At 35.1% G+C, this 25,929-nt stretch overlaps 3 protein-coding genes and 1 long non-coding RNA gene across 8 annotated transcripts; 2 read left to right on the plus strand and 2 right to left on the minus strand.

Annotated features, from left to right (window-relative positions):
- Positions 1-714: 714 nt before the first annotated feature.
- LOC140821680 (shaggy-related protein kinase alpha) lies at positions 715-8,532 on the minus strand. Of its 2 annotated transcripts, none has more exons than XM_073182220.1 (13): positions 8,361-8,532; positions 5,466-5,624; positions 5,261-5,353; positions 4,467-4,526; positions 4,080-4,352; positions 3,619-3,693; positions 2,516-2,572; positions 2,295-2,435; positions 2,139-2,189; positions 1,732-1,827; positions 1,558-1,641; positions 1,106-1,208; positions 715-1,016 (listed from the first exon to the last, which is right to left on the minus strand). In XM_073182220.1, the coding sequence occupies exons 2-13, from the start codon at positions 5,577-5,579 to the stop codon at positions 934-936; spliced, it is 1,230 nt and encodes a 409-aa protein (XP_073038321.1). In that variant the 5' UTR covers positions 5,580-5,624; positions 8,361-8,532; the 3' UTR covers positions 715-933. The 2 variants fall into 2 exon arrangements, with proteins under 2 accessions (XP_073038321.1, XP_073038322.1); XM_073182221.1 differs by having other exon boundaries at positions 8,334-8,489.
- On the plus strand, positions 5,631-8,089 carry LOC140821681 (uncharacterized). Its single transcript, XR_012115801.1, has 2 exons — positions 5,631-6,726; positions 6,772-8,089. It is a non-coding gene; the product is annotated as an uncharacterized lncRNA (long non-coding RNA).
- A 2,944-nt stretch (positions 8,533-11,476) lies between the features above and the next one.
- LOC140821686 (uncharacterized) lies at positions 11,477-18,298 on the minus strand. Its single transcript, XM_073182232.1, has 10 exons — positions 18,096-18,298; positions 16,910-17,275; positions 15,941-16,051; positions 15,702-15,792; positions 15,138-15,206; positions 14,714-14,791; positions 13,966-14,052; positions 13,428-13,478; positions 12,017-12,253; positions 11,477-11,922 (listed from the first exon to the last, which is right to left on the minus strand). The coding sequence occupies exons 1-10, from the start codon at positions 18,167-18,169 to the stop codon at positions 11,782-11,784; spliced, it is 1,305 nt and encodes a 434-aa protein (XP_073038333.1). The 5' UTR covers positions 18,170-18,298; the 3' UTR covers positions 11,477-11,781.
- Positions 18,299-21,745: 3,447 nt separating this feature from the next.
- Positions 21,746-24,616, plus strand: LOC140821749 (S-adenosylmethionine synthase 1-like). 4 transcript variants are annotated; one of them, XM_073182332.1, is made up of 2 exons: positions 21,746-21,892; positions 23,208-24,616. In XM_073182332.1, exon 2 carries the CDS (start codon positions 23,216-23,218, stop codon positions 24,395-24,397), a length of 1,182 nt encoding a protein of 393 aa, XP_073038433.1. In that variant the 5' UTR covers positions 21,746-21,892; positions 23,208-23,215; the 3' UTR covers positions 24,398-24,616. The 4 variants fall into 4 exon arrangements, with proteins under 4 accessions (XP_073038433.1, XP_073038432.1, XP_073038431.1 ...); XM_073182331.1 differs by having other exon boundaries at positions 21,760-21,906; XM_073182330.1 differs by having other exon boundaries at positions 21,763-21,901.
- The last annotated feature ends 1,313 nt before the right edge of the window (positions 24,617-25,929 follow it).

Below are 25,929 nucleotides of genomic sequence, written 5' to 3' on the forward strand. Positions count from 1 at the left end.
CGGCTCGGCTCATTTACATCCCTAATTAGTACGAACAATGCGCAATGGTTATAGCAAAATTAGAGACAAAAGTACTTGTCCAACGTACATCACGTCACTTGAACAAGTCAAGATTCAAATTAAACAATATTTACACAATATATCCGTTCCATTTTTTATATTACCTCGAGGTAGATTCATCAGTCATTTATTTATTCATTTTTGGATCAATCCCGAACTCAACTTGCATGTTGATGATTCACCAACAGATATCCTGATGAAACATCAGATATGGTGTCAAGGGATTATCTAGACTATCATGCATATTTATCGGGATTGTTACGTAAGGGCAGGTGTGTTGACGAATTTGGTTTCAAGAGCAACTGTTCCCATCTTCTAACAAACCGGATACTCGACAATGATCGCATCGACGGGCTCCTAGGAGTTAAAGAGGAGCGATGCGATCGCCTGTACAAGATAAGTTTTGATGTAATCCCTCATTGCATAGTACTTTCTTGTTTTTACTAACAATGAGAGAGGGATCTACCTAAACTCCACCACTCTAGACTATATCAATGGCGTTGGGGAAAAATGAAACTGAAATCACAAAGCCTTGCATGGGCTCTTGCTTCTCAGTTAGGCAAGAGCCAAAAGATTGATGATCAGATTGCACAAAACCAATCCACAAGCCAGCAGTCGAATCCCAAGGATATTTGATATGATGCAACAAACATGTAAATCCAACACAATAACTTTCATTTAGATAAAATAATTAGTCATCCTCATACAATGGTTAAATCACACACAACATACGCGATTATATTTATATCCATTGACAATGAATAGCATACATCACTTCCCAAATCTTTTTTTGCGGAAACAAGGTGTATCTAGTACAAAACAATACAAAATGAACGAAGGGACAACAGATGAGTACAAGAAGACTTGAAGGATTTATAAACCAAGGAAGGAACACTGCTTTCGAGCATGCTCGGGTACCAACTTTATCAGGATTTCCTCAGGAACACCTTTCAACTCTGAAACTCATATGTAACATCGATTTCAAACTTCAATAAACGAGAAAAGATAATAGAATATAAATGTTTTTGTTCACGAGAATGTGTACCATGAGGCTTGAAGTTGAACAATGGGGGAAGAAAACGCCCATTGAGTAGACGAGTGTTTGGATCACGAAGTTCATCAAAAAAGGTGTGGGTCATGGCATCCAGCTGTAGAGTAATTAAATGCATCAAATCCCAGAACAAAACCAGGGAAGGAATAATTTGCCATCAGCAAATGATGTAGCTACAGCTACTGTAAAGCATCAAAGAATTAAGATATTTATGACATACTATAGGTCTCTAACATTTATACGCCTGCACTATTAAGAGCCTACTCTATGAAGAGAAGCAACATGTAAACAACAACAATAATAATTGAGTTTCTCCTAAAAAGATAATTAGGTAATCCTAGACTCTGATATGCTCATGTGTCATGGTCACAATGCAACTGAAGGAAAAAAATAATGTCCTCAAAAATTTCCCTGCCCCCTCCAGACTGAGAACAAAAATTACTCACAGCAGTGCAACGCAGATTAGGAGAATATTGCAGAAGTCTTGACACAAGATCAACCGCTTCTGGGGGCATGCGTTTGTGGAATACCTGAAGTGAAATCATGAAATAAACAAAATTATGAAACAAAAGCAGACAGAAGCCAGTAAATATCACATAATTCACATAGCCGACAAGTACCTTGTGCCATGGATGAGCTTTAATTTGAGGAAACTTGAACTCGGTATAGTTAGGGTTCATGCATTTAATTTCCTCCCTTGTTGGAGTGCCTAAAACCTGAAAAAAAAATCATTTGGTTAATAGATTGAGAAACAGAAAATTGCTGAACCCTCAAGGACAACAGGGAGAGGAACTGTCAATCCACAAAATATAAGCTTCCAACCATTTATGTTTTTTTAGAACGAGCTTCCAACCATTTAACAACACTAGCAAGTAACTACTTAAAGTACATTTATTAAATAAAAACGAGAGAGAGAGAGAGCGTGCGCGCGCGCGCGGGTGTGTGTGTGTGTGTGTGTGTGTAGAGAGAGAGAGAGAGAGAGAGAGAGAGAGAGAGAGAGAGAGAGAGAGAGAGAGAGAGAGAGAACCTTGATAATCTCAACAAGCTGGTCTACTCCACTCTCACCAGGGAAAAGGGGCTGAAGAGGCAAAGCCCGTCAATAACACATACAAGGGGATGAGAATCTTAGTACTATTAGTTAAAGGATCTATTATACAACACTTAGAAACAAAGTTAAAAGTACCTGTCCAAGAAGTAGCTCAGCAAGCACACAGCCAGCAGACCAAATGTCAATTGCTGTAGTATACTCGGTTGCTCCAAAAATGAGCTCAGGTGCTCTATAATACCTAGAGCAAATGTAAGAGATATTGGGTTCTCCTTTGACCTGCCAAAATAATGCAAATTATGTCATACATAATGCTCATTGCAAAAATGTGACCTCCAATATAATGCCATTAGACATACCAACACTTTTGCGCTTCCAAAATCACATAATTTAACCTGGTGGGTGTGTGGATTCACCTGCCAATGTATTTTATTAGCTTTGAAAGCAACGCATGGGTTAACAGTTCAAAGTGAACATTAAGGTAAGATATGCATCGTCTAACCTGTACACATTTAGCACGATATTTTTTTCCAAATTAAACCAATACATACATGTTTAATTACACATGCACAAATTATAACGAGAGGACCTGATAGCTGATTTCGTTAATTCATATCAAACCAACTTATACAGCCATTTATTATGGCTGAATACAGCAAACTTTCCAAGTATTTTCCAAAAGGTATGAATAAATGTAACCTACTGGGAAAGATGTTGGTTTCTTTTGAGCACATATTCATCATCATAAGGCAGGCCTTAGTTGCATTTGGAAGGGAACACATTTAAATACGTTTTCATTCTTTGGAAAAACAATGTGGCTTCTTTAAAAAACTGTTTCTCAGTCGGGTTTTTAAATTTCAAAACCATGTAAAAAAAGTCCAAACAAGAAAGTAGAAACATGACATTTTTAGCTTATGCTAAAGATTCACTTTGAAAATTAGAACAAAAACGTTTTAAACTATGATAGTCCCACAAAACTTTCTTCTCATATGTTTTTAAACAAAATTAATACTTGAAAAAACATAGCTCACTACAAAATTTATGTAAGTATGTGAATATGTATCTAAAATCGCCATTTTGTACCCAAGTAAATGGGGGCCACTGTCGTTCTTCTTGACATACTACCCCCTGAAACTCGGATACACCCCGTACGTTTATGAATGAATAAAAGCGTGTAAAAAACATATCCCATTCACAAGAAAAGGGAAAAAAATAAAGCAAACTCCGTAGTGATTGAACCATGAGACAATACTTTGAATTTGCCAATTATTATTATTACCACAAAAAGAATCAACCATGTGGATTAAAAATATCATAAGATAGATAACATTAAATCTAGTCAGTATAAAATATTCAAAAGTGATGTACTTCAAAAGTCAATTTGTCTTGGCACTAAGGACACACAAGCTTTGGCGTGTGAAGGGTAACGGGTAAACAAAGTAATCATAAAAACTTTACGTACCAACAAATTTTGAGGCTTTATATCTCTGTGACATACTCCAATACCGCGATGGATGTAGCACAATGCTCTGAAGATCTACCAAATAACAGTACATTCACCGAGTCACAGATTGGATATTAGAATTAAACATTCTGTTAACAGGTAGTAGAACAGAGCACAATTCCAGGCAGTATTGGTGATAATAAGACAAAAACGATTATGCACAAAACACTATGAAACATAGATCCTGGTCCAGATACCCCTAAAAGCATCATAAATGCATGAAACCGCAGGTCAAAACAGGTAAATCCATGTCTTGCCATGCCAGTTGCAACAATACATTTGGCATCCAGGAGAAGCAATCAAGGTTGTGGCCATTGCGCTAAGAGAACATATACAGGAGAAAACAGTATCCAAGTGGAGTGCCACCAGACAAAGAGATCATATATATGTGAAAGCAGTGCCAAATGCAAACCACATACCTGGTAGCTATACAGCTTCACATATATCAGAGGCATCCGCTGGTTCAACTTATTATAATGTTTGATAACTCGATGGACAGTTTCAGGAACATATTCGAGTACCAGATTAAGATACAATTCATCTTTTTCAGTTGTTGAGAAGAAACAGTGCTTGAATGCCACAACATTTGGATGGTCAAGTAGGCGCATGGTTTGCAGCTCACGGTTCTTGTACCTCTTGTCCTGAAGAACCTTCTTTATGGCAACAGATTCGCCAGTCTCCAAGCATTTTGCCTGGATAATTAACAAGGTTAACAAATAATAATATCTGTGATCATCCTCCATGATAAAACACATAATACAGTTGTAACCATCACTTACAAGTCAAAAATAACAAAGAAATCGCACCTGGAACACTACTCCAAATGATCCATGTCCAACAACTCGTTCAGCCATGTAGCTAATTGTCTTAAAGCAACCGCAAAAGAAAAGATCGAGTCAGAATACCAACACAAGTGGTACCACAAAGCACAGTTCTATGACTTGCAACCAAGTACTTTTTCCTCAATCCTCTGGCTAAGACAACTTATAAAATACAATATTTTGCAGTCATCACCTCCTAAACTTGATCGTTCAAATGAAAATGTTGCATTTGCAAAACCAACACAGGTGAAAAGTTCCTTGGATTTTCCTCGATTAAAAATTAAAAATTTCAAAAGACAACATCAAGTTTGACCTCTCTTGCAAGTCTAGTCAGCACTGAGAGAATGATCTCTCCGCGATTAATTCCCAACGGAGTGGAAGATCAATATAGCCCATTTAGATTTTTTTAAGAAGCCCTCTGCTTTATGAGCAAAACAATTAGATTGTATTGATAAATCGAGAAAATCAACCTCTTACCCACTTCCATATCTTTTGAGCCTTTTCTAACCATTAAGGGTTTCTTTTTTTTTTTTTTACATTTGATGAGGGGATTGGGGGGACTGGCTCTTTTGAGGGTGTTCAGGGATCATAAGAAATGGTATGCTACAATCTTTCCCTTTGGGTTACCAAATAATTTAAGTGTTTCATGTTCATTCTTTTTCTGATGGAGCGGGATATTTCTTAATTGGGAAGGATGTCTTTGTATTTAGAATAGACATTAGCAAAAGATAATCACAACATATAGGAACAAAAAATCAATCACAAAAATGGTGCATCACCTGCTTTGGTTGACCATTTCGACCACCAATAGTTGTCACAATTATGTGGCCAGTCTCAGTCCCATTACCATCCACCACTGTTGCTTCCATTTCCTAGAATATCATAACCATGTTAAGCTACGCCCAACCACACTCCAGGCAACAGGAAAGAACGCTTCCCAACAGATGTTTAATAAAAACAAAGATTCTAAGACTTTAGATGTACCTTATCATCCCGGATTTTCATCTCATTCATCTCCTCAGACAACCTATCAACCCCAATTTCATGATTGCCAGACTCCCTTAAACCAGAAGTGGGAGCTACACCCACTGATGCCATTTAATAAAAAAACCAGCTAATTGTATAACTCAACAAGTCATTCACCTATAGAAACCAACGAGACAATGTAAACTTCTGACCAAACAGATCTGTATTTATACTATTTTTTCCTCCATCCTTCATTTAATGAATAATATCAGGTCAATAGAATTGAGCAGATGTGATTATTCTAGCAAACAAAAAAATGCCAGTCGTTGAGTTAATTATGCAAATCTAATCCAATATGAACAAATTTATAAAATTTTACACAAGCTAGCAAGAAATTTTAATTGAATCGCTAAACTTTTACCAAAAAGGAGATTGAAAATTACACTGCATGCATTTAAGATGGACTCAACCAGTTGGGACACACTAATACATATGTTGACCACAATTACTTTCCCACGATAAAGGAAAGGCAATCTGTTCTTTTTCAATATTTTCATTAAGTACATAAAACCTCAATAAGATATTGGACTCGAGTTCTTGACAATTTCATAATCCAAACAAAACAGTGAGTCAAAAAGAATGCAATTATGAAAATTTAAAATCTTTATCTCCGTCGATAGATTTCTACTATCCCATTTGCTTGATTAGAAAAAATTATGGTACATATATTAGCATGGATTTCATCATGAGAAAAAGCCAGTAGGTTGACCACCACTCAATTTGCATACATAAGTCTGTCCTACCACGAAAAACACACAATTCAACGCGAAACAAGCAAAAAATAACTAAGGTTGCGCTTGAATTGATGGTTGATTTGGAGGAAGAGATTTTATTTGAGGAATGGATTTAAAGTAACTATCACTTTTAGGTGTATTTGAAATTTATCATAATTATTATTTAAGTTTATTAACCATATATAAGGTGGATTTAAAATTTAATTAAATTTGAAATCCATCAAAATCCAAGCACAAAATAAGATTTCTCAATCTTTGTAGCCCATGCCATTACAGATATTAAATCACCATTGTCCATATCATATCTATAATGAAAGTCCTCCAAAAAGGTCAGTAAATGAGCACAAAATGGATTCGAAAAGAGAAAAAAATATATAATCCATTTTATAGCATTGCTAATTTCACTTATTTAAATATTAAAAAATCATTAATTTATGTGTAATAGGCTCAATATCTCAAGAGTTTACACAACATTTTCAACTTAGGTGACTAAGCATCAATAAATACAACGATCTACATTTTCAACTTAGGTGACTAAGCATCAATAAATCCAATGATCTCCGACTCAATTTCGCAGCTTTTCATAATCTCCACAGCAAAAAAGGATATTTGTCCTTTTGCAGTATCAACAAATAAAAATGATTGAGATTTACAATTAAATAAAGCAATTATTACTAATACATAAAAGTTTTTCCGTGTCGCTAAAATTTCAAGTGGCCACAAATAAAAATGATGGAGATTTGCAAAAAAATATCCAGTGTCAATAAAATTTTCTAGCATGGCTTGATGACACATACTTCCAAAATCAGACTAGAGCAACTTGTTTGTGAAATAATCATTAGGTCAATTTTATAGTGTTGTCAAATCCAAGGAAAAACAATAATCTAGGGTTAGACATTTCATACAGAGAAGTAGTTCAGTTCAGTGGGTGCATAATATGCATATCCACCAAACCGTAAAATAAATCGACCATTAGATAAGTATCACTGGAAGAAAATAGCATAACTTATACTACCTTAGATGGTAAAGTTTAAAGAATATTTCATCCTTATATGATAACCTGAGAATATGGATAGTTTTAATAACGTACGTACAGCAATTTAACATCTTGCAAACTGGTTATAATTTACTTTACAGCCCTTTATGTTCAGCATTGAGACACTCGAATACATGTTTTAATCCCAAATGCTAAAAAAACTAAATGTCCTACATTTTACAAAATAGTAAATTAATCTTCCCGAGGCTGTTCAATCTTCCACCAAACCCTTCACCTACAACACCAAGCCACATGTATTACAGGAAGCCATGGAGCAATAGAAAAACTACTCGGTGTGTTCGCTCCAATACATCAAACTCTAACCGCATAATAGTTCTCTCAAATCCATCTGTTTATCCTTTTCATCCAAAATGATATATCCGAGGGATCCTTTATCACTTCAACTTTTGTCGCCCGCCCACTACAACTCTTTCAAAATAATGTTGCGCAATAATATCTCCCAGTATAAAACATGCAGATAAATTTCCCATGCATTTATCGAACATAATTTGACAGAAATAATGTCCATAGTAGCTTTCCAACAATTAGTAACTTTATCTTTTACTATTTAACCAAAAAACAGTTTAACTACTTAAAAGTCAACAATGGTGCTGAAAATTCCATGAAAAAACTAAGGAATTAATCCACATAAAAACAGAATAATATTAAAAAAATAACAAACTTGCACAATCTCATACATGAAACATCTTCAAGATTTCAAACACATCAGTCAGATATCCTACATGAATAACCAAAGTCAAAGAAAATACACCACCAAAAACACAAATTAGACCTAACATTGAAAAGAAAAAGTAGCCAGCCCTAGATTCAGGAAACAATCGACAGGAACAGCAAACAAAATCCGATAAACAAGTAAAAAAAAAAAACCATATATGGATCCACGTCAGAGAACAAACAACATCGTGTCAAATCCACGAACAGCATCTCTTCCCATAAAAATAAAATTAAAAATAGCTAAAAAACGAAAAACCAGCTGAAAATTAAGACCAAATCAGCCAAAAACAGAGAAAAAAAAAACAAAAATTCACCACCTACGTGATCGGAATAATGCGAAGAACGTACCGATGATCATCGGTGACTGACTCCGACGATTAGTTTGTGGCCAATATTATATGACACCATCACCTTTAGAGACAGATGAACACAAATTTAGAGCAAGATAAAAAGCGACAAAATATATACAAGCATATACATACAGAAGAGAGAGAGAGAGAGTTGTCCGCTTTGAATTTCATTATTATTATATTATTACATTTATAAGAAAGTTTAGTTTATTTTAGTTCGCACATGACAGGACAATGCCATAGCAATAGTAATGAACATACATATATGCTTCAAACGTGAAATCGCTCATTTTAGATACCTCTCATTTTCGGTCCGACAAATATATGAGAAGAGGTAAATTATAGTGACTCAGCTAACCAGCAACAGCTAGATCTTATGTTACGCCGCGCACAAAGAGCTCCCCCTCATTGGAAGGAATTTAACTCTCACACTGCCGTTTGCGAAACTTGATCTCTGGTCATTGCTCCAAGATTCACTGCTGCTGACTAACTGAGCTAAGCCCATGCGGACAATGAACATACATATATGATCTCGTTTAATGAGATAACCACGGGACGATAGTTTGGGTGGCTCGATTTATATATATATATATATAATTTTATCTAATTTTTCAATTGTCCAAGGACTCTATTTTTCAAAATTAGTTCAACATTAGTTTTTGTAAAAATGAAAACTCAACTAGATCATGAGAATACCCACTCATGTCCGTATTGTTATTGTTATATTTATGTTTTTTTATGTATTGTGTAATAATAATTATAATATTGAATTAATTACTTATTGTTTGATGTATTATAATATTCTTTTAGATCTACTTATCAATAAAGCTGGTAGGCAGTAGCTACCTTGTTGACTACACAGCTTTATTTTAGTTTTTATTATACATAACTAATGATTTAGTTATACCAACAGTGCAAGTACAAATTTTTTGGGGACCCTGGTTTACTGGAAAGGGTATCGTGTGAGAAACTGAGAATTGAGATCAACGGGTTAGAAGCTTGGTCTCTTTGAGTACATATTTCAATTCCATTGAATTGAGATTTTCAGATTCAATGTGGAGTTATAACATGGATGTAAATGAGCCGAGCCGAACAATAGCTGGCTCGGGCTCGGCTCGTTTAACTATTTTTTCGGCTCGGGCTCGTTACGAGCTTTTGGTTTGAAGCTCGGGCTCGGCTCGTTCGGAAGTTATGACGCTCGGACTCGGCTCGAGCTCGGCTCGTTAATGGCGGTTCGCTAATAGCGACGGGTTTTGAGCAAAAACGTCGCTAATAGCGACAGGTATTGACAAAAACGTCGCCGATCTAGATCGGCGACGTTTTTCTTAAACCGTCGCCAACAGCGACGGTTAAGCATAACGTCGCCGATCTAGATCGGCGACGTTTTTGTACAACTGTCGCAAATTAACGATGGTTTGAACAAAAAATCGTCGTTAATTGTTTTTTTTTAATGATATAATTATTTAAATCTGAAATAAAAATATATTGTACTGTATAATCGAAAAAAAATTAACAAAATTTGAGAAATGTAATCATATTATTAATCTGCTACAAGTGTTTCATACAAAATGAATCAGCCATGTAGCGCTCCATCTCCTCCTGTAATGTTGATTTAAAATGAATCAAATTGAATTTTCTTAATGTAACGTTGATGAGAATAACGAAATTTAATAAACTTACGTGGAGCAGGCGGGATCGCGTGTCAACGAAAGATCCATCCGCATGTCGATGTGTGTGAACATATAGCTCCCATGACGTTGGATCTCTGCCATGTTGTGCTCGCTAAAATAAATTCAATAATTGTAAAACATTAACATTTATAATTAATGAAATATATATTTTTTCCAAAGTACAATTCAATAAATGTCACGAACATCGTCGCTCGAATATTGAACCTCTTCTGTTTCACTTTCAGTTCAAATCAATTTTGTTGTCGTACATAACATTAACATCGACTAGATTTTGAGACGATAAAAGAAATTGAGTTGAGATGTCATGAGGTCCACTTTCGTTGTTTTGAAATGCATCGTTCGCATCAATTTGATTATGCTCAGTATTTGGCTCAACATCAGTGACATAAGCTCGCCTACGTAGAGTACTCACATGCATCCAATCTGATTCTGCTCTCTTCGTTGTTGGATAAGTCAAATACACAACTTGCGAAGCTTGCGTAGGAAACACAAATGGTTCGTAGTATCCAAGACTCTTTTTTCGATTGACATCAACAATTTTGTACTTTTTATTAGGAAACACAAATGGTTTGTAATTTCGTCTAAATATGGTTTGTTTTGACATTTTTTTCGATTGTAAGGACAACGGATATATCTATATAATAAACACTCAGGATGACTAAGTGCAAATGTTACAAACGACTCTAAACGCGACAATTTATAGACAGTTTGCTAAAACCCTGAAACCTAAACCCTAAACCCCAAAACCGTTGCCATCAACGACGGTTTGCTAAAACCGTCGCTTATATTAATCGGCGACGGGTTTTAATAAATTGTCGCTTAATTTATTATGCGACGGTTTTAATGCAGACCGTCGCTATATAGCGGCAGTTTAGTAAAAACCGTCGCTGATATTTCCGTTTTTTTTTGTAGTGGAAGCAGCAGCGCCCGTGAACCACTTAAACGAGCCGAGCTCGAGCTCACGAGCCAGCTAAACGAGCCGAGCAGCTAAACGAGTCAAGCACAATTTTGAGCTTACGAACCTATTATCGAACATGTTCACGAGCTAACGAGCCGAACATCATTGATCTCAAGCTCGGCTCAACAAAATTGTCGAGCCCGAAGGGCTCGGGCTCCGCTCGATAAACTTAACGAACGAGCCCGAACGAACTTTTTAACGAGCCGAGATCTGAAAAGCTCGCGAACAGTTCAGTTCATTTACATCCCTATTCGAGATGATGACTATCCGACATGTTTGGAATGTTTTTGGCTGAGTTGAAGATATATAGAGTTGTATCACGGATTTGGGTCGGAAACAAGTAAACGATATCTGTTTATTGTCGATAGCTTAATTAATTGATATTTTAGTTTAGAAATAACTTGGATTGTCCATCCATATCGATTTCCTTTTTGTCATTAACAAGGAATGTGTGCTTATGTCATTAAATTTGGCGTACTTGTATCATTTTTTTGTTGAATTTATAACAAAAAAATTAGTGCTCTCTAATTTTGCAACCCACTTAAAAGCAACCTATGCCACAACTCATTTTTTGTGTAGGCAACACGAAAATAGCAACGCCGTCGGCTAGAACCGAAAATTTCCAAGCAACAGAACCATTTCCTGCCTAATCCATTGAAGAGATGCATGTGAATTTCTTTGAACCGATACATCCCAAACTTTCAAACAACACCATCTTAAATCATTATACACGGGGTTAAACCAATCGCTTTTATCATGCAACAGGTTCCTCAGTTCAATGATTGTATGCTGACACAATTTTCGGCCACAGATTCCAAAAGGAAACTCTTTCCAGTTTTCTTGAGTGATGTCTCGAGTGCCCCGTATAGTGAACTGTTCCTAACTTCGATCCCAAAGGGTGTGGGCATTTGCTTAATAACCATCGGCAGAAGAGAGTGAATGATTATGGTGGTGAGAAAAAGAATAAACATATTAGATATCAGACACTGGCAAAAATCAATTTACCTTTGCAAGCCACATGATATAGGTGGCAGAATGAACTGCCTGCGCCTCATAATCCTCAAACACATTATCGGGGATGATTGTGCAATGACCGAGTAGCTTTAATTCAGCATTTATAAACATGAAGATGTCATCATTCTCAGAACTTTTGCACGAAGAATGACTATTTATATTTTGATTGTCGGATGTCAAATGTTTCATCCAAAACAGTGAGAGGAAGCGACGGTGAAGCCATAAACCCTTGCAAAAAACACATCAGAAAACAAACATTAACAACCTTATCCAGGTAAAAGGCATGGCACAAATTAGGTAGTATTTTCCTCTTTAGAGAGATTCAAGTGTCGAGGAGACAACTTGGGTAAAAGAAAACCTACAGCCTAGCTAATTTTAATGGAAAATAGTTGCCATCTCCAACCACAAAAGAAAAACTCTGCGTGGAACTTTCTGCATTTTAAAACCATCGAGAGAGCAAGCATTTTCAAAACTACAACTAGCAATCTCAAGTGTCACAGGGGTACCGATCATACTTTCGTGACGACTTAGGGCATCAATGATATATATGTTCTTGTCTAGGGTTCAGCCATCAACGGTCTTATTCCCCTTGCTTGTAACAAAATAGCAATTCAAAGGGCAAACGTAGATAGAAGTGCAGGGCAAGCCTGAAATGAACTCATATAAAGCATCCGACAAGTCAACGAGTCAATGCTTAAAAACGTCTTTCTATGTGCTGATTCATTAACATACAAATTTGAACATTGAACAGATATTAATCTCACTTGCTATTGAAAGGATTACACGGGTTACAATGATTATTAGATGAGCAAAACCAGATTCTGGCTCGTTTAAACTTAAAATGGACGGTTTCTCCCACGGGAGTCCAGTCGAATCTTCCATAGATGGTCGTCTTCTACATCACGTGAACCCAATTAGAGCCTTTCAGTTCATTGGAGTCAGCATCGATGAAAGATGGTTTCATTTAGACTCGGAGAATATTCTTTTCAGCCACATCAAAGAGTATTCAGCCTTTATTGGATATGGTGTCCATACTTCTTCCAGGATAACTTAGTGATATCTGGTTGTCCTTGTCACCTCCTAGTTCGCTTAATAATCTTGTTAGGATTTGTATTTTAGTTATTGATAGGTTTTGGTCTAGTCTCCCTCCTATTTTGTTTTTTAAGCTTTTAATGAAGTTGGATTTACCTTTAAAAAGAAATCTGATGTCTACATAGTTCTACTATCTTAATATTGTATGCTATATTTACAAAACCATAACAGTCCTGACATGGCGAGTCAGAAACTGAGAAAAGAATCAACCTACGAGTTCATCTGGATTGAAACAATATAAATTCGAGTAATTGTTTTTGTAAGTTCTGAGAGCCATTTGAGTTCAAAAAAACATTAGTGACAGGCATACCTCTCTTCCAAAATAACGCCTTATCAACAACTCATTCCAGTGCAGCTCCTCCTATAATATAGTATGCCAAATGAAATAGAGAATTAGATTTAAGAAGTTCATGAGAAAAAGATAGACAACTTCAAAATATAGATAAACCCATCCTGTTGATCCAAGTAATACTATAACATGAAACAATTACATGATCATCAAGCAAGCCAATGATAATGAATTCTATAAAGCTTAAGCCATCACTTTCTTAAACCAAACATGTAAATCAGATCAACAGTATATCATATTGTTCAGTGTGCCCCAAACAATTATCTAGTTGCAATGCTACACAAATCATTAAGTTGAGTACGAGACTTTCTAGATGATAATAAACTGATTTGAAGACATTATTTTTATCGGAAGAAAGATTGCACAGCAAACTTCTCAACTTTTCACCAGATCATAAAGATTGGGCATTTTTCAAATGATTAGTGCTCCATAATTGCTATAAAGATATAATAATTTCATGAGAGATCTTCCCAATAGGTAAAAAAAGGCAACACCAAACCTTCCACATTTGATGAAATTCTGCACATGAGAAAGTATCTGGTTCGTTGTTATCTTTTAAATTCTCTACCATCTGGAGTAGTAATCGCTGCATCAAGCAAAACATTTTTAGGAAGTTTTTCCCACAATACTTTTGGGTATTTTAATAGAACAAACACAAGACTTTGATAATATAGTTTTTTTTCCCACTGTTATTCTTGATCAGGAGGGACTATAAAGGGTATGGTTTGATATTCCAGTGAAGCAAGAAAGATGGGAGAGAGGTATGGTTTGATATCCCGGTCAAGCAGGAATATTCTGTATATTTGTTACTTCGATCTTTCGTCAAACCAAGGTTTCATCTAAGGTATTGATAGTGGACTCCTACGAGAATCTCTTTCTATCTTAAGTCATGTGATGCAGGTTCATGCTAATATATTGAAAGCTAGAAGAAATTTAATGCTAAATGAGGCACTGGAGTTCCATTATTTATTATATCAAATGTGTATCACTGCCAACGAACTTTGACAGTTAGACCCTGTTAGATAGTCTTGGAAATGTGAGCTGGGCACTACAGTTCAATAGAAAATATACAAATGTCACGAGAAAAGAACATGTTGATTAGTTTTTACTTTTAACTACTTGAACACAGCCAGGAAATGAGAACAGATAAACTTTTGCACAATTATATAATCACATGAAGTTATTCACATTTCAAAAAGAGTTTGACCACAACATCAGGAAAATATGCCAACAAGTGTGAAACTTACAGTCCGGTAATGCAAACAAGAATTATCAGCAACATGAAGAACTGTCCATTCTCGAGAATTTTGCAACTCGAGTATCACCTGATGGGCACTACAATAACTCAGGAAAAACAAATTTTGGGACATGAAAATCATTTTTTAAGGTGCACAAATAGAGGAGAGAGGTGCAAATAGGGAATCATAATTCAGTTTGGAAGAGAAAAGAAGAAACGGTTGAGACAGTCGAAGTGCTATGGGATTATTTAGACATGGGAACTACCAAAGCCTACACTACACTCTTCTCTCCTAGCCACAAAAGAAGATTACCTATTATGTGGTAAAAAAAAATTTAATTTACATAATAAAATCTGAGTGCGTGAACTCTGCACAATGCAATGAGATAAAAAAAAGTACAATCAGCATTAAGGTGTCTTAACAATATTCTAACCTGTGCATGTGACATGTAGGAAACTAACCAGCAACGGTGATTCCAAGCACGATAGTTCATTTTTGAATTCTACAACAAAAATGAATAAATCAGGTAGAAAGTATAATCTGTAATGTCAACCAGGAAAAAGCAACACAATGCCCTTGAATAAGAATTAGAAAATGCCAAGTTATAGGCAATCATCAAAGGTGGATTCTACTATGACCGGAGAGAGTAAATCCTCAATGTCTATGCCAAATCAGCCAAGGAAAAAAACATAGCGGTTAATCTGCGTTATTTTCGGTATCACCGCAGATTAGCAGCTGAAGATAAATCTTCATGTTAGATGGAAAGGTGAAACAAGTGCACAAACAGAAGAAAACAAGTGAACAGTGAGAATTTACCATTTCTCAGACAAAAAAACATAAAATGTTAAAAAGAATACTAATGCAGAGGATGCATGAAAACAAATCATTATATATCACATAAAGAATCCTAATGCAGAGGATGAATGAAAACAAATCATTACATATTACATATATCAATGTTCTATGATGTAAATCACAACTTTGGAAAGAAATAAACCTCGGCTATAGTTTTCACTAAAACAGATTCTCTTTCCACAATCTCTTGCAGGTTTGCACACTTGTCTGCTATCATCTTGATCACCCATCTCCTACCAGTGTGAACATCATTACAAGGTAGGCTCAAAATATGAATGCACAAATTAGTCTTAGCATCTAGATGCAGACACGTGTTTATGACTACATAAGACAGCATACAGAATGTACACCACACAGCAATGTAGAAATGATGTACTCTACCTGTGACTCCAAGCACATTCACTCTTCGGTGCATAGGAGAGAACCAAAGTTGATAACAGTAGTTCATCCATGAACAATGGAAATTGTTGTTTCCTTAATATAACCAACTTCCTACCAGTAGAAAAGCACACAGATTATATTGTCTATGACAGAATTGAGTGAGGGTGGAACGTTGCAAAACACAAACGACAGAAGCCAACTGCTCTCTTCAGGTTAGAACATCACCATGAAGATACATGATGGAAGTAAAGGCAAATTAAGATCACACACACATTCAATAAATTCTTTGAATGCTTTGTTTTGCAAAACTGATCCTTCAAAGAGATTAGGTCACCAGAAGATTCACTTGGATTTCCCTCACGGCACAAAAAGAGAGAAAAAATTCAACAGGAACTCCCTTGGCATTTTGCAAATTCAACTAAACTTTACAAGATGTATCCAACATGTGAGGTTCTAAAAGTAACCACTAGAATCACAATTGAGTTTATATATTGTTCAATGTAGAGGATATGGAAGGCATTCCTCTCGCTTTGCTAATTAATCCTTCAATAAAACTGAATTACTTGCAATCACAGTAACTTTCAATTGCCAATTGTGAACAATGAAGTTGAAACTACATAAGCTAAAATTTTGACAAAGAAAACCAACAGGAATCAGAAGAGTGCAATAAACAGAACTTTGGACTGATCATGCTCACTTCTGGAACTACTTAGAAATTAAGGGAAATAAATCAGTATAATTCACTTGACCTAACAGAAGTTTCAAATTTCTTAATGTCATTTTCCAGAAAAGCAATTCATGCTTCATCAGGTTACAGAAGATCCAACAAATTGCAAGAGATATAAACAGGTTTCATTCAGTATATCTATCACCAAGAGGAAGCTCGGAAAATTGATTGCCTTTTGTCGACATAATTTGAAATTAGGTTTTCAGATTAACACAAGTGACATCAAACAGAAGAAAATAGACCTGGAATTCCACGCCGTGCCAAAATCACAGCTCAACAGAACAAGAACCCTGCTGTGTCTCATCGCTTCACTTTCCACAATGTCTAGGTCAGACTGTGAGAACTTCAATGTTTTAAAATTGGTGGATTCGTTGTTCTGTCCATGAGAGTCTAATAACATTTTATATCGTCTAAAAGAATCCATGAAGGCATCTTTAGCAGCACCATATAGCGGAAATAGAGCAAGTGTTGATATACCCAACTTATGCCCATTACTCCAAAAAAATGTATCAGAATTACAAAAATGTGATGGTTTTGATACAGGTGAACCATTGGCCTCTTCATCCAGTGCAGCAAATTGGGATGGATGAACAAACCCCAATTCATCACTGAAAGAATAAAATATCATTCATATCACAAACAACATAAAAATATTTTAGTAATGATCCATTTACATGATTGCGATAAAAAGAATCCTTAAAGATCACAACTGAAGACAGGACATTGACTACATATTATAACTACAAGACGCCAGATAAAAAGAAAGCCGATAAATATACAAAATCTGAATCAATAATCTATTTGTTTCCGAAAGACTTATTAAAAGATGTATGCTTCGTCAACTCGCACCAATAAACAAGGTGACAGCTTCCAACAGTCTTAATAGTTGAGAAAAATTATAGATCAGAGTATCTTTTGGTTGATTAACTTGCGATCAATAGCAGAAGAAAAAATATGGGTATTCTTGTAAAAGGGTAAATTACAAAAATTTACCTGCAGGAGTTTGTCCAACGCACAACACTTTAATCACTATGATCAATCCACGTCCATGTAAGTTTTTCAAATGTCTCATTGACAGGGTTCTAAACGCGGTAAATATCTAATTTTTCTGGTTGCCGCCTAGACGACTTCTAAAAATCAGGGCGTGAGCCGGTGAGCGACGCCCAGCACCGCACTGCTACTTGAAAATGAATATTTACCATTTTAATTGCGATTCTTTTAAAGATCTTTCACTTTTTTCCCTACTTCTCCCTTTAAATCACCTACCCATAAGGCCATAACCTGAATCCAACCCTCCTAAAAACCCAGCAGCGCAGCATCACCAGCTTGCCAAGTATGGCATAGTGAAAGATGCTTCATTTTCGCAAAAACCTTGGAGAAATCGATGGAATTTACCCTGAAATCATTACATAATATCATATGGCTTACATGCAAGGGTGAGCATCAAGAATAGCCTCCAGTTGGCTCAACAGACGAGAAGAGTCAACAGCAGTTCCATCCATTGCTCCTGTAGGAAGTGATGTATATGACAGAATGGTGCGATTGATTAGGGGAAATGATCAGCATCGGCGGGGATCCATCGCTCCATTTGTTGATTAGCTTGGATACTGAGATAGGTAGTTTGAGTCATGTATTTTGTATCTCTTGGGATTGTCAGTGTGTATTTGTTCTTGTATTAATTTTTTACTCATTTAATGAAAACTTTTTCATTAAAAAAAATATTTGAATTGAGCAATTCAAGAAATGTAAACCAAAGTTGTTTCCGAATATAACGTAGTACCAAAAGCAAATGTTTTTTTAAGTTAACAAAAGCTAATGTTATGGTCATGGTTGCTAGGTTGGGCATGAGTTAGGTTTTATTGAGTTGATCAGATTTCTTGTGAGACGGTCTCACGAATCTTTATCTGTAAAACGAGTTAATTCTACCGATATTCACAATAAAAAGTAATACCTTATCATAAAAATAATATTTTTTTCATAAATGACCCAAATAAAATATCTGTCTCACAAAATACGCCCCGTGAGATCGTCTCACACAAATTTTTGTCTATTGAGTTTGGATAGCTATAATCAGATATACCACTTATTTCGACCCAAAAATAATTTAGTGTGAGTATAATATTGTGATTGAAAGTAGTGTTTATTTAATTAATTTATAGTTATTATATAGTAATATATTAACTTTAAGATAGCACATGATCGCGTTAGAAAAATCATACCTGGCCTATATATAATATGTGGTCGGATATTACCCATTTTTTTTGAAAATAACTTTACCGATCGGACTATCGGATATCCATATACGATTGCCCACCTCTATCGATTGTAAATCTGATTTATAAACTATGCTTTAATTGATGTCTTAGTACCACTCAATAATTACATTTTTTTGCCGTCAAAATTGAACAAATGACATCAGACCATACCAAAAACTATAGTTTTTGTTAAACATATCTAGAATTTTTAAAATATATTTTTATATTTCGGCTCAAATCTTTTAAATAATACATCATATATAATTCACAGACCTTGAGAGCTGTTTTGTAATTAGTGGAATTCTTAGAAAAGTATCGGTGAAAATGTGTTGGAAATAATTATTCATCATAATAAAAATTTATTTATTTTAGTATAAACTTGATTAATATTTGTAATAATATAATCTGATTACCTTTTAGCATAAGAATCCAACATCAGATGAAGTAACAAAAAAAAAAACACAGATATCAGATTTAAAAAGCCCAAATTAAGACGGCGCAGGCCACCAATTTATTAATCTACCCAACAATTTGTCAAGCAAATATGTTGGGCTTACGTAGATGTGTGGCCCAATATGTAGCAGCCCGAATTTGTTTAAATCTCCAGAACTAAAATTAATTTTACATTTAGTCTTTGACCGAAAAAATATGTATTTGTATTCTCTGATTCAAAAAAATTGTTTCTGCCCTCTCCGAATTCATATATTTTTTACGGATGAAAATCGATACAAAATATTGAAAATATGATGCTAATATATAATATTTTAGTATCAACTATTTTAGATCTGATATAAAAAAAATAAGATTTTGAATATAAAATTGGAACAATTTTATCAATATAAATTTTTTTTACACATGTTTTAATATTCAAAAACCATATATTAGTATCATGTATGAAACAATTGATATTTAAATATTATATATTAATATCATATTTTCAATATTTTGTATCGATTTTTATATGAAAAGACAGACGTGTAATTATTATCGATTATTTACTATATATTTACTCGTGAGAAGCAATGAAGAAACCGCAAGGGATGGAAAAAAATGGATTTGAGAATAAGTTTATATATAAGAATATATATTGAGATGATGATATAATACTTTAAAAATATTTTTTTATGTTATATGATTATATAAATATTCAACAGTACAAGTAAAAATAAAAAAAATATTATTGAGAAATTTTAGTCATAGATGATATATAATTTTAATATATTAGATTATTTTTATATTTTTATGGAGGTTAAATAATTTTGTAGTTTGGAAAAGATTTTTATTTATATATAAAATTACACGATAACCCGATTCGACCCGGACTTTATATGTAGTGTAGATCCCAATAAAACATGAAACTATTGGTGTGCGTGAAACTGACCAAGTAAATAAATATAAAATCCACTACCATAAATTTTAGGATCCACACTGAATTGAAGTTGTATCAAACAAGCGTAAATCATATTATTTTATTTCATAAAAATTGTCGTGAGAACATCTTATATGTTAATTTTTTGAGATATATTTCGATCTAACTTAATATATGAAAAAATATTAATTTTTATGAAAAATATTAATTTCATAATAATTATAATCTTGTAAACTCGTCTCATATATAAAAAATCATTTTATCATCTCACAGTAAACTTTATCATTTTATTTAAAGAAGTTAGGTAAGCTTTTTGTGCCTTTTAACTTATAATATAATATTATATATATACCACCAAACTTTTATGCTAATTTTAGAACAAAATATTAAAAAAATAAGAATTTAGTAGATTTTTTCTACAATCCTTTATTTTTTAAATATAAAAATAACTAATTCCATTTTGCTATTTATAAATTATATAAATATAATTTTTGAAATGAAATGAGTTCGTTTTTATAATGCCACATAAATCTTATCAGACAGAATCAGAATATTTAATTCAAAGCCTCTCTCCTTCGGTATAAATGGTTTATTTCACCCTACCTTGTGAGGCACTATCTCCATGAAGTGATCAAAGGCCCAGATTTAAACACACATACACCCCATGAAGTGATCAAAGGCCCAGATTTAATCACCATATAAAATCAATGGTTGAGATCCTGTGAGGGCACTGCCCGCACAGGTAACATCTACTCTACCGGTATAAATAGCAACATGGGATCCAATACGACACACACCAACGGCTCTGTCATTAAAATTATTATATAAACAATCAAACATGTATTACACAACCTTTGTCCTATCGAATGAATGTACGACAAATATTTGATGTAAAAATTTGTGTGAGATGGTTTCACAGGTCGTAATTGTGATATGGATATCTTATTTGGTCCCATGAAAAAATATTACTTTTTATTGTGAATATAAGTAGGGTTGACCCATCTCACAGATTATGATCTGTGAGACGGTCTCACATGAGACCCACTTTATATTTGAATGTTCGTGGTGGTTCGTGGGGTCTATCTAGTTTGTGACGCTGGATTCGACTTCCGATAGATAATTAAAAATCAGTAATATGATCACTTATTCAATCATAATGTATTGACAAACTACTATGATTCATCATTCAGCACACTTGTCATGTGTTAAATGAACGAGGATAATAACATAAGAGTTGCATCTACCAAACTCATTTCCTATTACTAAAATTATTATGTATTATTATACATTTGTTTAAAAAAATTTCTCGTATCATACAAGTTGATCAAAGTTCAAATCCATATCAGAAACGTCATCCATATACTTACTCCTGTTGATCTTGACCGTAAAATCCCAAATTCCCACACAACATCCGACGGTGAAAACATGGCCAAAACGCACCATCCTTTGTCCCCAGTCCCCACCCTTTAGTCAGATTGACTTGTGAATTGTAATCTTTTCTATAAATAGGCTTGCCATTTCATCTACCAAGGTGTACCGAGTACCCAATTGAGATAGAGTTCGCCACACCCTTCTGTCGGTCCTTGGTTCCATCTGCTAAGGCACGGGAGGTTTGGTGAATCTTTGTTTTTTGTTGTTAGTTTTAGCCTTTGTGGAGGATTCTATTCGTGGGTTTTGTCTGGGCTAAATGGCTAATGTTGTTATTGCTGATGTGCTTTGATTTGAGTGTTTTCTTCTGAGTGAATTATTCACCTCTTCTCTGTATGTGTAGAATTTCTTGATTTTGTTGATGATTTTAAAAATGTCCTTTTTGACATGATAATTAGGTTCATGTTGTAAATAGTTGAGTAAACATGTTTGTTTCCCAGTAGATTTAATAGATCTTTTTATCCCAACTTTTGCTACTAGATTTGGGATCTACTCATGGATCTTGAATTGTTTTATCAAGTTCTTTGGTTAAGGTCTAGCAATTATAACGAGATGTAAAGTAGAGACAGTTGTGAGATATGAAAGATCTGAACTTGTTTTTGCTTCTAAAGGTTGGCAGGTTTGGTCAGTGATAGTTACTGACGAGTTTCATCGCTTTACTGTTTACTTAATTATGATTCATATAAGGGACTATTCTCCTCCCTTCAACTCAGATCTATGCACGATGTTAAGATGTCCCAGGGTTGGATAGAGTTTCTAGAAGTTACGTGTATGGAATTAGACAATCTTTCTCTTTACCTAGATTTTGGGATTGAGGCAGATCCAAGTCCCAATTTTAACATGATATCATAGCTCAGGCTCACTGTTTTGTATTGGACTGTTTATAGTTGAGTCACCCGTTAATGTTTCCAGTTGTTCATTTTTTGGTGTGAATGTGTATGTTAACATGTCTCACATCGGTTGGATAAAGTTCTCGAGAGTTGCATGTATGGACTTAGACAATCCTCTCCCTTGAGCTAATTTTGGGGTCGAGTTAGGTCCAAGTCTCAATCTTATCGACCGATATGCTTGTTTAGCGGGCAATAAGCTTTGATTACCCTTCATTAAAGGATTTCTCTTATGGTTTGTTCGCTGGATTCTATTCTAACTTGCAATAGGTTGATTATTCGGCATGCTTCTCGTAGTAAAAAGAAAAGATTCTCGGGGACTTTCTGGCTTAAAACATGTTAAAAATTTAAAATAGCTTCAAATATTTCAAAATAAGGCGATGCCCTTTATTCTATAAACTGTTGTGCAGTATATCTTGGTTTTTTGGTGCTAAACGAAGAAAACCTCAGTCGAGTCTTTAGATATTCACATTGATATCCCAACGTTTTATATCTCGAGGGAGTCAGTGACTCGGGGTTTTCTTGTGTCGATTTGGATTTTTACTACCACTTTTCTTGTTTCAAGGACTAAAATGATGGATTTGGAATTTTTTCCCCCCAGGTTTAGAAATGGATACCTTCTTGTTTACCTCTGAATCTGTGAACGAAGGCCACCCCGACAAGCTCTGCGACCAGATATCTGATGCAGTACTCGACGCCTGCCTGGAACAAGACCCTGACAGCAAAGTTGCTTGTGAGACTTGTACCAAGACCAACATGGTAATGGTCTTCGGTGAAATCACAACAAAGGGTGACATAGACTATGAGAAGATTGTGCGCACCACATGCCGCAATATTGGATTCACATCCGATGATGTTGGTCTCGATGCTGACAAGTGCAAGGTCCTAGTTAACATCGAGCAGCAAAGCCCCGATATTGCTCAAGGAGTTCACGGTCACCTGACCAAATGCCCTGAAGAGATTGGTGCTGGTGACCAGGGACATATGTTTGGCTATGCCACAGATGAGACTCCCGAGTACATGCCTCTCAGCCACGTGCTTGCTACTAAATTAGGTGCTCGGCTGACAGAAGTGCGCAAAGATGGTACATGTCCCTGGTTGAGACCTGATGGCAAGACTCAAGTTACGGTGGAGTACTACAATGAAAATGGTGCAATGGTTCCAATAAGGGTACACACGGTTCTCATCTCAACTCAGCACGATGAGACGGTTACTAATGACGAGATTGCCAAGGATCTCAAGGAGAATGTCATCAAGCCAGTCATCCCGGAGAAGTACCTTGATGAGAAGACGATTTTCCACCTCAATCCATCTGGTCGATTTGTTATTGGTGGCCCTCATGGTGACGCAGGTCTCACGGGCCGAAAAATCATTATTGACACCTATGGTGGTTGGGGCGCCCACGGGGGTGGTGCCTTCTCTGGAAAGGACCCCACCAAGGTCGACAGAAGTGGTGCATATATTGTGAGGCAGGCTGCCAAGAGCATTGTTGCTAATGGACTTGCTCGCAGGTGCATAGTACAAGTCTCATACGCGATTGGTGTGCCTGAGCCGTTGTCTGTTTTTGTTGACACTTATGGCACGGGGAAGATCCCTGACAAGGAAATCCTGCAAATTGTGAAAGAAAATTTTGATTTTCGACCTGGAATGATCTCAATTAACTTGGATTTGAAGAGGGGTGGTGGCGGAAGGTTCTTGAAAACCGCCGCGTACGGACACTTTGGAAGAGATGAACCTGACTTCACATGGGAAGTAGTTAAGCCCCTCAAATGGGAAAAATCCCAAGGCTAAACCCGAGACATTTGCTACTGGTTTTTCTGGTAAGCTCGCGTTTTTTTTTTTTTCCATTTTGTTTGTGTTCTTGCAACACAGTGTGCTTTGTGTTATGCCGTATAGGGAATGTGTGCACGCTATCTACTTAAATTACAGTTTGAGTCAGCTAGTCAGCAGTTGCATGTAAGAATAGTTCAAATATGAATGAATTGTTTCATGTTATTGGATTTATTATAATTTCCTCGCATGCTTTTTTTCTATGTTTCAGACAGTTATGATGTATTACTTTTTATAACATCTTGACATGACCTCCAATCTCCCTGTAAACTTTACCTTTTTGACAATCACAAATTATGAAACATCAAGACACATATATTCCTATAGATATATATGTTTTGAATAGGTCTTTTGTCATATGAGTCAACACCAGTGAAAATTAATTTTTTTTTCATGATTGAAGTCAGATCGGAAATCCGTGTTACAAAATTGACCCGTAAAACAGTCTCGTAGAAGTTTTTGTGCTATGTTTTTTCAAAAATTAATATCATATTAAAATTTATGGTACAAAAACTAATACATCAGTCATGATTCTAATTTTATGGAATCATGGTTTGGTTCCTTCAAAAGTATCTACATTTTTAATACACAAAATCTATTTGGCACCGAAGCGTTTTCAACATTTGCTGATACAAAGGATAGCAGAAGTAAATACTAACTTGAAATGTTATAGGATACATCTAAAGGACAAAATATCATCCTTCTTACAAAATATGCATTTTTGTTGGCGTCATACAAATGATTACCTCCTCTGACAGTTGAGTTTGCCTATACAAATAGCAAATAAAGCAGCAAAAAAATAGGGTAAAAGAATAAAACAACACCCTAAAGGTAATTGGTTATGGTGAAATCCAAGTAATCCCTTAGAAAAGAAAAGAAGCAAAAAACATATGAAGTGATCGTGTCAAGTTGTAAGAAGGGCTTCTCCAATAAGACCAGTATTGCTTCCACAGGCAAGATTTGTGAGTAGAGAGTGGGAAAATGGAGATCTTTCGAACGAGCAGGTGGTTTACAAAGGTGATCCACGAGCTCTTTGTTAGTCCTACATATATGTCAGGTTTCTAAAAGACTCGAGCGGGATTCCGGATTAGTTTTATGTCTGATTCGGAGTCGTGTTTGTCTCTCACATTTTTATAAAAATTTAATTCGTTTTTAAAATCCAAATATAATTTTCTTTCAAGATTTCCGGATAAGGGAGCTTTCCAAAATAATTACCAAAATTTATCGTAGATGATATTTATGTGTTTGAAAGTTAATATCTATACTGTGATAAAAAGCTACAAGTGATACTATAATTAAAATATTTTAAAAGTTTCCATATTTTTTTTTATCTTTTATACAAAGTTAAATGTACCATATTTTTACCAAATAAATTTTTTAATTATTTTTTATATTACACAAAACTATAATATTTAATGCACACATACAGAATATGTGTGCCACAATCAATAGTATTTTTTTAAAATAAGAAACCTGCATTTGTTATCCATCAA

This window comes from Primulina eburnea, unplaced genomic scaffold, assembly GCF_022965805.1.
Source record: "Primulina eburnea isolate SZY01 unplaced genomic scaffold, ASM2296580v1 ctg739_ERROPOS11973397, whole genome shotgun sequence".
In the NCBI taxonomy this organism is placed as follows: domain Eukaryota; kingdom Viridiplantae; phylum Streptophyta; class Magnoliopsida; order Lamiales; family Gesneriaceae; genus Primulina; species Primulina eburnea.

What these genes read in the sequence shown, in the direction of transcription:
- LOC140821680 (XM_073182220.1), bottom strand. Translation starts at nt 5,579, where the DNA reads ATGGCATCAGTGGGTGTAGCTCCCACTTCTGGTTTAAGGGAGTCTGGC. An exon ending in TGAAAATCCGGGATGATAAG is followed by an intron (nt 5,354 to 5,465) that starts GTACATCTAAAG and finishes ATGATATTCTAG; the next exon opens with GAAATGGAAGCAACAGTGGT. An exon ending in CTGAGCTACTTCTTGGACAG is followed by an intron (nt 2,190 to 2,294) that starts GTACTTTTAACT and finishes TTGCCTCTTCAG; the next exon opens with CCCCTTTTCCCTGGTGAGAG.
- LOC140821686 (XM_073182232.1), bottom strand. Translation starts at nt 18,169, where the DNA reads ATGGATGGAACTGCTGTTGACTCTTCTCGTCTGTTGAGCCAACTGGAG. An exon ending in GGCACGGCGTGGAATTCCAG is followed by an intron (nt 16,052 to 16,909) that starts GTCTATTTTCTT and finishes TTCTACTGGTAG; the next exon opens with GAAGTTGGTTATATTAAGGA. An exon ending in AATTTCATCAAATGTGGAAG is followed by an intron (nt 13,479 to 13,965) that starts GTTTGGTGTTGC and finishes ACTATATTATAG; the next exon opens with GAGGAGCTGCACTGGAATGA.
- LOC140821749 (XM_073182332.1), top strand. Translation starts at nt 23,216, where the DNA reads ATGGATACCTTCTTGTTTACCTCTGAATCTGTGAACGAAGGCCACCCC.